Source organism: Zootoca vivipara, chromosome 11, assembly GCF_965207765.1.
Source record: "Zootoca vivipara chromosome 11, rZooViv2.hap1.1, whole genome shotgun sequence".
In the NCBI taxonomy this organism is placed as follows: domain Eukaryota; kingdom Metazoa; phylum Chordata; class Lepidosauria; order Squamata; family Lacertidae; genus Zootoca; species Zootoca vivipara.
This window is the reverse complement of record NC_142594.1, coordinates 21019528-21031733: the sequence shown is the minus strand read 5'-3', so window position 1 is coordinate 21031733 and position 12206 is coordinate 21019528. Positions and strand designations below refer to the sequence as shown.

Genomic DNA, 12206 nt, shown 5'->3' with positions numbered 1-12206 from the left:
TGCTTCAAGTGAAGTTGATGTTTCACAAACTCTGCAAGACACATGGAAGCAATGTTGACAGAAGCAGCACCTTGTGATCAGTGAAAACTGACATCTGTGAAAGCAACTAATTGAAATATTATCTAGGAAGAGAATACAATTTAACAAGGCATTTTCCTTTTTTATGACATCTCTGCTTGTGTGTGGTTCCAGTTGCAAAAGAAAATTATCCACTAATCTTTTAAATAATTAATGCCTTCAAAAAACAGAGAGACCAAAGCAGTATCTACTTTTGAAGTTAATTAATTTCTGCTTGGTGTTTTGCTAGATTTCCTTATTTAATTCATTTCTATTTGGTTGCATACAAGCTGATGCATGCCAACTAAAAAAAATCCCTTAAAAAGTGTGCATTCTCAAAGGCTATAGCTTTCACAAGTACAAGAGTGGCAACATCTACACTTTTACAGAGATATGACATACACAGAGGTCTTCATTATCTCCTCCTTAAAGTACTTTCATATTTCAAATCATGTCTTCTATCTAAAAACAACTGGATTCTTCTTGGAAAACTCCCTTTTACCCTGGATGCAAGGTCATGGACCAGGAGCTAAAGAGCATAAAACTAAAAAACATAGGGACCAGCTGTTCAAACCCCCATCACATAGCCTAAAGTTCTTGACTCTTGGCTTTAGTTTTCAGCTTCTTTATTACTTAAAAGGTAAAGGGATCCCTGACTGTTAAGTCCAGTCGCAGATGACTCTGGGGTTGCAGTGCTCATCTCGCTTTACAGGCCAAGGGAGCCAACGTTTGTCCGCAGCCAGTTTTCCCGGGTCATGTGGCCAGCATCACTAAGCCGCTTCTGGCGAAACCAGAGCAGTGCACGGAAATGCCATTTACCACCGGAACGGTACCTATTTATCTACTTGCACTTGATGTGCTTTCGAACTGCTATGTTGGCAGGAGCAGGGACCGGTAGCAACGGGAGCTCACCCTGTCGCAGGGATTCAAACTGCTGACCTTCTGATTGGCAAGCACTAGGCCAGGGGCAGGCAACCTAAGGCCCAGGGGCCGGGTGCGACCCAATCACCTTCTCAATCCGGCCCACAGACAGTCCGGGAATCAGCATGTTTTTACATGAGTAGAATGTGTCCTTTTATTTAAAATGCATCTTTGGTTTATTTGTGGAATTCGTTCATTTACTCCCCCCCCAAAAAAATAGTCTGGCCCACCACATGATCTGAGGGACGGTGGACCAGCCCACGGCTGAAAAAGGTTGCTGACCCCTGCCCTAGGCTCTGTGGTTTAGACCACAGTGCCACCCAAGTCCCTCTCTTTATTACTTAGTTGGTAATTTAAAAAACGATTATATCTGTAAGGTGAAAGTAGTTCCAAGTACAAATATAGCTGAATCAGATTTTATTGTGATATATTTGTCATTTTAAAAACTACTGTAGCTGAGGTTGCAGAAATATATCATCAAGGATAAGACCAACAAATTTTTACTATTTATTTTATTTTTTAAATTTATATACCGCTTTATATTTTTAAGAAAAATCTCAAAGCGGTTTAGAGCATATTAAATCAATAAACCATAAATAAAACAACTGGAAGAAAGTCAAATATAGAGAATACAGTCAAAACAACATAACAGAAAACTAAAATATTATCTTTAAGATTTCAAAATAAAACATTACAAAGGAGGCCAACTACAGAATACATATTTAACATAATATGGCTGGGTGAGTCTGGGTCAGGTGGAAAGGGCCTTGCAGGGAGTGGCTTTCACGCCTCACAGCCGGGTGATCAGAAGGAATGAATGTGTGTCTAACAATGTAACTGAGGGGTTTTAATATATGCTCTATTTGTTTCTGTAGCACAAAAGTACAGGTAGGTAAGCACGTCCCTTTCCGTTCCAAAACAATTTCCAGCAAAACTACAGTATCTCCACTCTCTGCAAGTTTGTGGAGATCAGATGAAAATTACACGTGCCTCAGATCAGTACTATTCCACAGTCTAGCTTACCATTAATTTAGACATGCCGAAGTAATACTGCAATGATAGTTATAGTGGTACTTCTAGTTATAAACTTAATTCGTTCTGGAGGTCCATTCTTAAGCTGAAACCGTTCTTATCCTGAGGCACACTTTTGCTAATGGGGCCTCCTGCTGCGCGTGCGCCTCCAGCGCATGATTTCGCATCCTGAAGCAAAGTTCGCAACCAGGAGCAGCGCTCGTAACCTGAAGTGTTCATAACCAGAAGGGGTGAGGGCAGGGGAAACATGGCTTTGTTTTTTGCAGATGAGGACTAGAGCATGTGAAAACTGAATATAAGATTTTAACAAGTGAAGCTGAGCGGAGGTGGAGGGAAGTCAGAATGGCAGAAATAAGGAAATCGCATATTTACAAATAGATATATACACAAAGTACAACTTGTTATGTATTGTAAATAATGAAAATATGTGTAACTGAATGTAATTTTGTGTGTGTGTGTGTGTATATATATATATATATATATATATATATATAAATGAATATAAGATTTTAACTGCAGTTCATTCATTTTCAGCTTTGTATTCTTGGTATAAAAAAAAATGTGCCTAAACATTCTGTTGTTGCGCCCATAACCTAGGTTCAAGGTGCCATTTAGCTCCTAGCTAAATGTTTCTAACACTTCTAAATTCAGGTAGGTAGCCGTGTTGGTCTGACACAGTCGAAGTAAGTAATTTTTTGTAAAGAAATTGTCCAGTAGCACCTTAGAGACCAACTAGGGTAAGTTTGTTCTGGGTATAAACTTTCGTGTGTGTGAATTTTTATTTGTTATTTGTTATTTTAACACTTCTAAGTAAGTGCAAACTTACGTTACTAAATGGGAGGAAATGGCTAATCAGTTTGTTGGCATCTTTACATAAAAAGGAAATGAAAAATCATGTTTGTCTAGAAACATTATGTTGGTCAGTATCTATTTTTAGAAATGTCTCTTTCTTCTGTGGCTAGTGAACTACCAATGCACAATGGAGCGCCTTTGCGCATGGTTCCATCCCGCTTTTTTCTATAACTATAGAGCATGCATGATGACTCCAACAAAATGCAAAATAGCATGGCCTCAAGCTTAAACACGGTAAAAATGTAGAACAATTTTTTACCTCCCCAGAAACTACATCAGTGGCTGATGAGTGGACAACAATGAGTAAATTTAGGCCAAAGGCAGGAAACAACTTTAACAGACTACTGTTTAACTATTATTCAGCCTTGGCAGAGCACTGGATGTTTGCTACTCTTGCACAGTGACCAGGATCTAGAGAACTAGGCAGAACACCACATGCACCCAGAAGCTGACATCCCTTCCTACCTTACACCTTACCTTGTATTTTCCTTCTAGGATGCAGCTAGAAGGAAAATATTCAACATACACACAATCAGGATTTATTCCATTAATGAACAAGCTCCACAGATCCTAGCCAATGAAGTTAAGCAACTGCGCTTGCTTGTGCTTTTACTGTATCTTCACCAATTATACTTGAGTATGATTCCTATGGATGTTGTCAAGTTTTATTCATAATTAGCAGGGGAGAACTCTATTTCTTCCAAAGTTTCAACTAAAACCCCACCCAGTTTAATTTTCTTACTCCAGACTAAATTATGTTAATTGACAACCCAAACAGTGACGAATATAACATTTCCCCAAAACGAAAATATCACAACCCTCATCCACAAGTCTGTTTCAGACCTGGGAGTTCTAACAGCTTCTCCTCCACAAATGGCTTGCCCTATCACAATAAGCAGATAAACTTTATCAAAATTTCCCAGCATGCATCGATCAATGAAGATCCCCAACCACAGAAGTTCTGTGCACACATCGGGGGGGGGGATACTCTAGGATTAGAGCACCAGTCTACAACCATAAGGGAAGGTTTGCTGCAACTACCGTGTTTCCCCTTTTTTAAGTCGTAGTCATAAAGTAAGCCAGGGAAGCAATTTTAAGCATTTGAGAAATATAAGACATACCCTGAAAATAAGACATACCTCCATGTCTGCCAGCTCGGGGCCTGAAACTGGCTGCTGCAGCGTGGAGCGCTCAGAGCGCCCAGGCGCGGGCAAAGCAAGAACAGGGAGGTGCTGATCAGCTGGAGCGCGGGAATTAGTTGTTCCTGGCTCAGCTGGAGCGCACGCGTAGGAGGAACGCAGCAAAGTCAGCCCTGAGGAGGGAAAATGGCGTTTAAAAACGCCGTTTGAAGCGCCCACCTCGCGAAGGAAAAGCGCCCCGCCGGCCACCGCCCTGCCCAAACCAGGGCTCTCTCCCCTCAGTCACCTCCAGCTGCCCCGTCGCCGCTCTCCCCTCCCTCAACTGCCCCTTCTTCCCCAGCCGGCTGCCCGCGTTCCTCCAGCCGGGGCACGCAGCGGGGAAAGGGTGTGCGACAGCTGAGGCAAACAGAGGTGGCCGGTTGCCCGGGGGTGGGACGGTCAAAAAGGTGGGCGAGAAGGGAAGGAAGCTCCTTGCTCGCCGCCTCCTCTCTCCCTCTCCCTCTCTCCCGCTGGGCGCCTTGGCCCCGGGGAGGTGCAAGGAGCCGCAGCAAACGCAGAGGAACAGGCAGCCAGGTCGCTTTCTCCGCCTCCTTGGAGTTTGGGCTCCGTATACAGGAAGGAGCGAGCCCGGAACTGCCTCCCAGCCAGCAGCCCCTGAGGAGCCGCCGCCGCCCTCGAGCTTCTTTTCCCTCAGGCGGCTGCAGCGTGGAGCGCGCCGAGTGCTCCGCAGCGCCGGGCCAGGCCGGGCGGAGCACCTGGGCCAGCGGCCTCCACCTGGCCCGGCCGAGGAGGCCTGCCTCCCCGCCGCCCGGAACTGGCGGCTGCAGCATGGAGCGCACCGAGCGCTCCACAGCGCCGAGCACTTGGAGCGCCCTCCTGGGCCAGCCAGAAAGCCTGAGCCAGCGGCCTCCACCTGGCCTGGCCGAGGAGGCTTGCCTCCCCGCCGCCCAGAACTGGCGGCTGCAGCGTGGAGCATTGGAAAAGACTCCTGGATGAATCCCTCTCTCCAGGCAGAAGAGAAGCTGGGGGTTTGTGAGTTGACCCCAGGGCAATAGTGGGCAGTGTGGAGGGATGCAGAATGAAGTCGGGCAGATCATACCTTAATAAAAAACGTACCGGTAATAAAAAAAATACAGGTAATACACCCCACCGAAAATAAGACACCCTGTGGTTTTTGGGGATGGAAAAGTTATAAGACGGTGTCTTAAAAAGGGGGAAACACGGTAAGCATTATAGCACACTACTTAACATGCTGAAAATCTGAAACACTACAATACAGGCAGCCCCCATTTATGCAAGGATTATGTTTTGAGGCACTGCTCGCATCAGTGAAATCACGTATAATTCTAACCCCTTGAAAATGCCTGCAAACACCCCATTCCACCTTCTTAGTGCTGTCTTTATGACATTTTCGGGTTCAGCATGATGTGTGTATACACGGTTGCACACATATTGAACACATGTAAACGGGAGGCTGCCTGTACCACCAACAGAACAGAGGACAAATTGGGAAGGGTTTGACCCTAATCATGTATTATTTTATTACACATGTTGGGTCAAAACTCACTCAATTCCTGTTTTGTTCATAACTTGCAGAATAAAGAATACAACTAGGACAGAGCCTATCCTCACTGTAGGCTTTACTACAACCAAATCCTTTTGTCCTTTTGGAAAGCATCTTGTGCTCTGGCTCACACAAGTATAATAGAGTTACTGTACACTAGATCTTACATTTGAAACATTGGTTTAAAATTGTAATGAGCAGCCCTGTTTCAATGACATTTGATTTCAATCATTTATTTTTCATTACACAATTTCACCATCCAACACCCATCATTATTAAAGTTACCCAGTATACAAAGAATACATTTGTTTTAAAACCACTAGTAACAACCACTAAATTCAGTGACTAATTCTAGTCAGGTTGAGATTGAACCAAGATTTCGCCAGTAAACCTATAACTGTTTTCCTCATATACAGTAAAAACTTCTTTAAATGTCATAATAAAGCAAAATTTTCCCATCATATTTTGTAAAACAGCATTAAAAATAAGTTGTATGCTAAATTCCTGATTAGTACTTAAAACCATATCCCTCTGGAATGTTGATAGACTAAAAGCCTAGAGGCTACTCTTGAGTAAAGACACCCAAGTCTGCTCTGTCTTTAAGAGTTTTATTGTGCATAGTATTTACAGTGCAGAGATAGCAGAAAACATGACCTCTCAGTCACTCACAGAATCCGGGAGTGGACGTTTCCTGTTACGTGCCCAGCATAAGAGTTTGGGCACCCGGAAACGCCTCCTCCCGACCTTACATTTGGTGGCGCGCCTTAATTCGGGCGCCGGAAGGGGCTGCCTGTTCCCCTCCACCTGTTGGTCAGGGCGTTGCCAGTCAGTTTAGTTTTATTACAGCAAAAGCCAGCAATACAAAATACCATAATTCCAAACAAAGAATCAGCAAATCAGGGTGTTGCAATGGCTCTCTAGCATAGCCAAGCCCTGACTCATCCAGCCCACTAACTTCCTCATTTCCCCCACCTGACCCGCTGCTGCTGCTCTCACTGGGCGAAGTGCTGGTCAACAGGAGAGGCGGAGGCTCCCTGTACGGAGGTCCCCTGACACTATGTCTACTCTGGAACAAGTCCTACTGAATTCAATGGATCTTACTCCCAGAAAATTGGAATTAGAATTACAGGCCACATTTTTCTAGCAAAAAAATCCCGCGGAGTTAAACAGGTCTCTCTCCTGAGTAAGCATGTATAACACTGCATTAGTCTCACACTGAGGGCTCATCTAGTCTGGCATCCTGTTTCTAACAGCAGTCAGACGATAAATCATATAACATCAGATAATTAGTATGATCATAATAACTGCATGACTAAGGTTGCAAGGCTATGCACCCTTACTTGGGAACTAAATGTGACACTTCCAAGTGAATATACACAGAATTGTGATGCATGAAAATAATAACTGGATCATCATATATAATTATCTTAATTCTCCTAATGCCAGTTCATATGTAGCCAAAACAGCACCACTCAGGCACAAGAAAGAAGTATCAGGGGACAACAGCTCACAAAACATTCCAATGATCAGACTGAGCATGCTCAGTGGGCATGGAATACTGACTGGTTGTTGTGGGAAGAGAATACAAATAAGAGAAAACTAAGGGGAAATGGAATTAATTATCAAGGAAGAAGGCAGGGGGTGGCTGAACAATAAATTCCACAATGCCACATTTATTTATTTATTTGCAGGTCCCGCTTGTATATGAAACATAGTGGCTGCTGGGAAATTCATTAGACTGATTTTACAATATTAAAAAGCCTCTTGCACCTACAGAAAAAAGGCCTGCAATTGTCTATCCAGCTGCCAAAGACCAGGTCACTTTATGAGTAGTTTGGACAACCAACATACGGTAGCAGCAGGAAACCAGTTTACCAGCTCTAAAAAGTGAAGCATTTTGGCATTCCTCTGTCCTCCATCTTTTTCCTTGGTTTTATGAAAGGGCTAAAATGAGATGACTTGAACACCAACATGAATTATGGGTGTGGGTAAGGATTAGTAATACAGTAACTAAAGGCTGGATAGTGGTATATGTGGTGGAGAAACCATATTTGAGTTGGTAACTTTGTTTCAATTTAGTGCAGTCTTATTATTATTACAATATCTTAAAAGCTGAAGAAGAAAGATAGACAAGTGTTTCTTTAAACTACAGTAAACAGATTAATTAGGTCACCACCAAATGTAGGTAAAATCTGACAGAATAGTAGTAGGGTAAGTTATATTTCATAAATCAATAAATTTATTGGAAAGAGTCCTGGAGTGTCTCAGATGAGAAGACAAAGACAACAAAATAAAATTAAATCTATGAGCAAAAATAAGGCATTTACCTGAAAGTTAACATCTTCTTTCTTAAAAATTAGTGCACGAACTTCATCAGGATCCCCATTAAATATAGCTTGAACAAGTGGTGGCTAAAATATAAGAAAACAGAGAAAGCATTTTAAATTCAATGCTATTCAGGTGTTATTATTACATCACAGTTTTAGACAACGAGTACCAAAACATTCCATATCACAAATACTTCATCAAAAATCTGTCTAATGCACTCTTTTAAAATGCGCTTCTACATAAACAACCATACTGCACTAATTAACTATACAAGATAAAAATAATAAAATACCTGATTATTGCATACTAATTTTGAAGAATGCCTTCTGAAAGAAACAGAAAACAACTAGACACATGCATGCAATGTGATAGACAAATAAGGAAGTGCAGTACATATAAATGATCTGGTGACAAACACATCTATTTCTAAAAATATCTACATGTGCTAACCACCATCATAAACATGTGCTAACCACCATCATAAACATTTGAAAGCATTATTGCCAAAGCAATAAATAATAACTACTCAACTATTACAATGTTGCTGGACTAGTAGCCCTGCATCACATGATCTATTTTCCATATTTTTAAAGAATGGGACTTGCTTTACTACAGAATATGCTACAGTATATGGTTTTTGAAAGACTACATAACCAATTATTTTAGGAGTTGCGTTAGAAACAATTTGCTACAAAATTCACTTCTTTGCCAATTTACTTTTGAAGGCAATGATTGGAGTACTCCTTAAGATGTGAAAAGGAACAATCTAGAGAATTTGTTTCATTCATTAGGATTATCATTAGACACAGAAGTGAATCTACATAATCATATTAACTACTTCAGCAAAATAAATACCAGCTACAGTTTCATATTTATGGCAAGTCAATGGAGCCTTGAACCACAATTACAAACAGGACATATTTAGCAAGAACCTCTTACCAAGCAATGTCCTGAAGCTGAAGGATGTAGAGATATGCTTTCCTGAGGCAGTTTGGAAATAAACGTGGGAGAATCATCTTCCACCTCCTCCAAAACAACAATACACACACGACTCATTCGACCCGTTTGAAGGAGAAAACTAGATTCGTAACAACCTTGTCCCAAGGATAGCCAAGACAGCACAGAAAGTTCTTTTCCTCTCAAACATAATTTACAAACACTAGTGCTTTGTTTTGAAATATTTAAAATGGCATAACTTAAATTATATTCTATTTGTCAAATTCAACATATTCAGCTAATGAAATTTTCCAAAATATTCCATAAAAAGTTCTGCTAAAATAGTTCTGCTATTACTTTATAGCACTCAATGACTAAAATATCCTCTTACAGTAGAAATTACAACAGTATATATAAAAATTCTGAACTTTCACCAACCAATTTGCTTTTGTTTAATTTCTACAGAATAAGACTACCTAAACAGTAAAATCATTGTTATAGACAACATAACACCATTCTGTACAGAATGAAACAAGAGACAATTGCTCTGGCAGAGATGATCACAGCTCTCCCCACTCCAGCAAGGTCAGCCTCCAGTTAACGGTAGCAGGATTTCTACCGAAAAAGGCATACATGACTGCCCCAAGTGTTCCAGGTCATGATCATTCTACAATTAAAAATGCTACTGCCTTAAAATCAACAGACCATCACACAAAAAGCAACGTATAACTCAACAGTTATTCAGCACTAAAGCTCCAAGGTTGACATTTCTTCTCCATGTAAAAATGCCTGCAATGTACAGCTAAGCTGCAGTACATTTACATGTGATGAGTCAGACAACAAAGGACAATGGGACTCAAATAATACTGCTTCTTCAATCTAGATTCCCCAACAGACCGTAACACAGACACAGAATGCTACTCCATCAGTCAGAAAAGAAATGCAGAACATTTGTTTTCCATCATCAGACCATTGCTCTAGCTAGCTGCTCCAACAACGAACACATAAGATATAAATGCCAGGAACAACGTTTTAGCAAAACACCACAAACACAAGCACTTGAATTATTGCTTTAGACTTTTCCTGCAGAAGTAGTTCATCACTCGAGCGCTTCTTTTGATCACTGTGTGAATAGAGGGTCCATTATAGCCTTCATTCAGACCGATGTAAAAAGGGGGGGAGGGGGGAGAAAATCAGGCTCCACGCATCATCTTTCAGCCAACTTCTTTATTTGAAGATCTGTGTCTATGCAAGTCCTGGCGTTCTTCACATTAAATGCTCTATTTATCCAAATTTTGTCATCAGGATTTTTCATGCAGCAGATGGTACTGCAAACGGTATAAAAAGCTAGTGCTTCAAAAAGGTCATTACAGAACACATTAACAGGACACAAAAATCGCACCCGCAGCAGTATTCCAACAGAGCAATAGATCCGCAGAATGAAATGCCTAGTAATGCTCACATGTTACACTTACCAAATAACTGAGCTACTGCTCTGGATGCAACTTCCTGTAGCAGGGGGAGGGGAAAAAGCAGCTTTGGGGCAGCCCTCACAGAATATCGATGCCAGTTTTGTGTGACTAATTCAGTTAAAACGTAAGATTTCTGTTGAGCCATTAACATTTTCCACTAAAAGCCACAAGGAAACTAGTATACTGGCACTGCTGACTAACAACGTAGGAAAATAAACAATTCCAACCCATAACTGCTTTCATATGTTACCATATTCTCAGAATGGTCTCAGTTAACCCTCCATGGCCATGAAACTTTTTAGTCTTTATAAACTAGGAATTAAAAAGCCTTTTTTTAAAAATCAATTCATTATACAAAGTAATAGCTGCTTACCAGAAATATTTGGGTTGCCGTTAAAAGACACATATTTAGCATGCTAACAAGCAGCTAAGAAAAGTGAGGATATTAACAAACACTAACAAAAAATGTCATCCAATAATCTGAATTTACAGCTTTGGTTTGAATCTGCTGAGCTGCACCAGAGATCTGTGGGTGTATTATATAAATGGGTCATATGTCCAAAGTATTGGAAATGTTGCTTTATTAACTCAACAGTACTTTCGGGTGGCGCTGTGGTCTAAACCACTGAGCCTAGGGCTTGCCGATCAGAAGGTCAGTGGTCCAAATCCCCACGACGGGGTGAGCTCCCATTGCTCGGTCCCTGCTCCTGCCAACCTAGCAGTTCAAAAGCACGTCAAAGTGCAAGTAGATAAATAGGTACCACTGTGGCAGGAAGGTAAACGGCGTTTCCGTGCGCTGCTCTGGTTCGCCAGAAGCGGCTTGGTCATGCTGTACAGCAGATCCTTCGGCCAGTAAAGCGAGATGAGCACCGCAACCCCAGAGTCGTCTGTGACTGGACCTAATGGTCAGGGGTCCCTTTACCTTTACCTTCAGTCCATATTAAGTTACCTTACATTTTTAAGGTTCTCAATTTCAGATCAACTGAACAGCCATAACACACACAGTCTTAAAATAGCAGAGTTTCAAGGGACAAGCACTGAATGACCATAACAAGAGATATCTGAAGTATCTTGTAAGCTGCTTTGGATATGAATAGGTATATTCTTATGGGTTAAGTATCAAAATTTTCAGGTACAGTATCAACCAAACACTGATATTTTCAAATTCTGTGGTGAAAAATGACTTCAGCAGTATACAATGAACAAGATTCACATTTCAGAAGAAAAATACTTTTACACAAAATTCCAAGTGACTGACTCAGCTGTCCTCAGCTTGGAGATTTTGAAATTTTAGCTAGAAACCATTTTTGTTTACATTGTCGCCTCAGTCATTTCCTCATACCGGTAAATTAATCCCATTTATTTAAATGAAACTTGGTTAAAACAATGCATTCAGAATTGGACATTAGATGTTTTAAGTCTGCTATCCTATGAATTCTTAATTGGGAGAAATAAGATACACTGAACACAGTGATCTTGTATGTCATAATGTTCCAAGTTTACTAAACCATAGTTTAGTAAGTCAGCAATGAGCACTGAGGCTCTTTCCATCCTCATCTATTTAAATGAGAGTTTCCCATTTCTGAAGTAACATGGAGCTCTGGTTTAAACGTATCAGGACTGAAGCACTAAGGTCAGTGGGTGAAGGAGCCAAAGTGGGAGGAGAAGGGGGAACATGCAGGTCCAATGTTCATATACTATGGTTTGACAACTTCAATACAGCCCTGTGGATGCTTACCCAGAAGTAAATTTCTGTGAGTCTTCTCGAACATAATGTTCCTGGCTCAACAGAACTATGGTTTTATTTAGTCTGGAACATTATGTTCAAAAAGGCCTCCTGAGATTTACTTCTGGGTAAACATGCATAGGATTGGGCTGAAGCTATCTAAAACTGAGGAAAGCTAG

General features: G+C 41.1%; 1 protein-coding gene across 2 annotated transcripts in view; it reads right to left on the bottom strand.

Moving 5' to 3' along the window:
• ANKRD28 (ankyrin repeat domain 28) overlaps positions 1–12206 on the bottom strand; it is a 91342-nt gene that overhangs the window by 46126 nt on the left and 33010 nt on the right. The window contains exons 1-2 of one of the 2 annotated variants that reach the window (XM_035130376.3): positions 8833–10290; positions 7893–7976 (exon numbers count right to left, since the gene is read on the bottom strand). In XM_035130376.3, coding sequence (XP_034986267.1) covers positions 7893–7976; positions 8833–8949 — 201 coding nt within the window. In that variant the 5' untranslated portion in view covers positions 8950–10290. Of the gene's footprint in view, positions 1–7892; positions 7977–8832; positions 10291–12206 lie in introns of those variants that run through there. The other variant, XM_035130377.3, reaches the window with a different exon arrangement.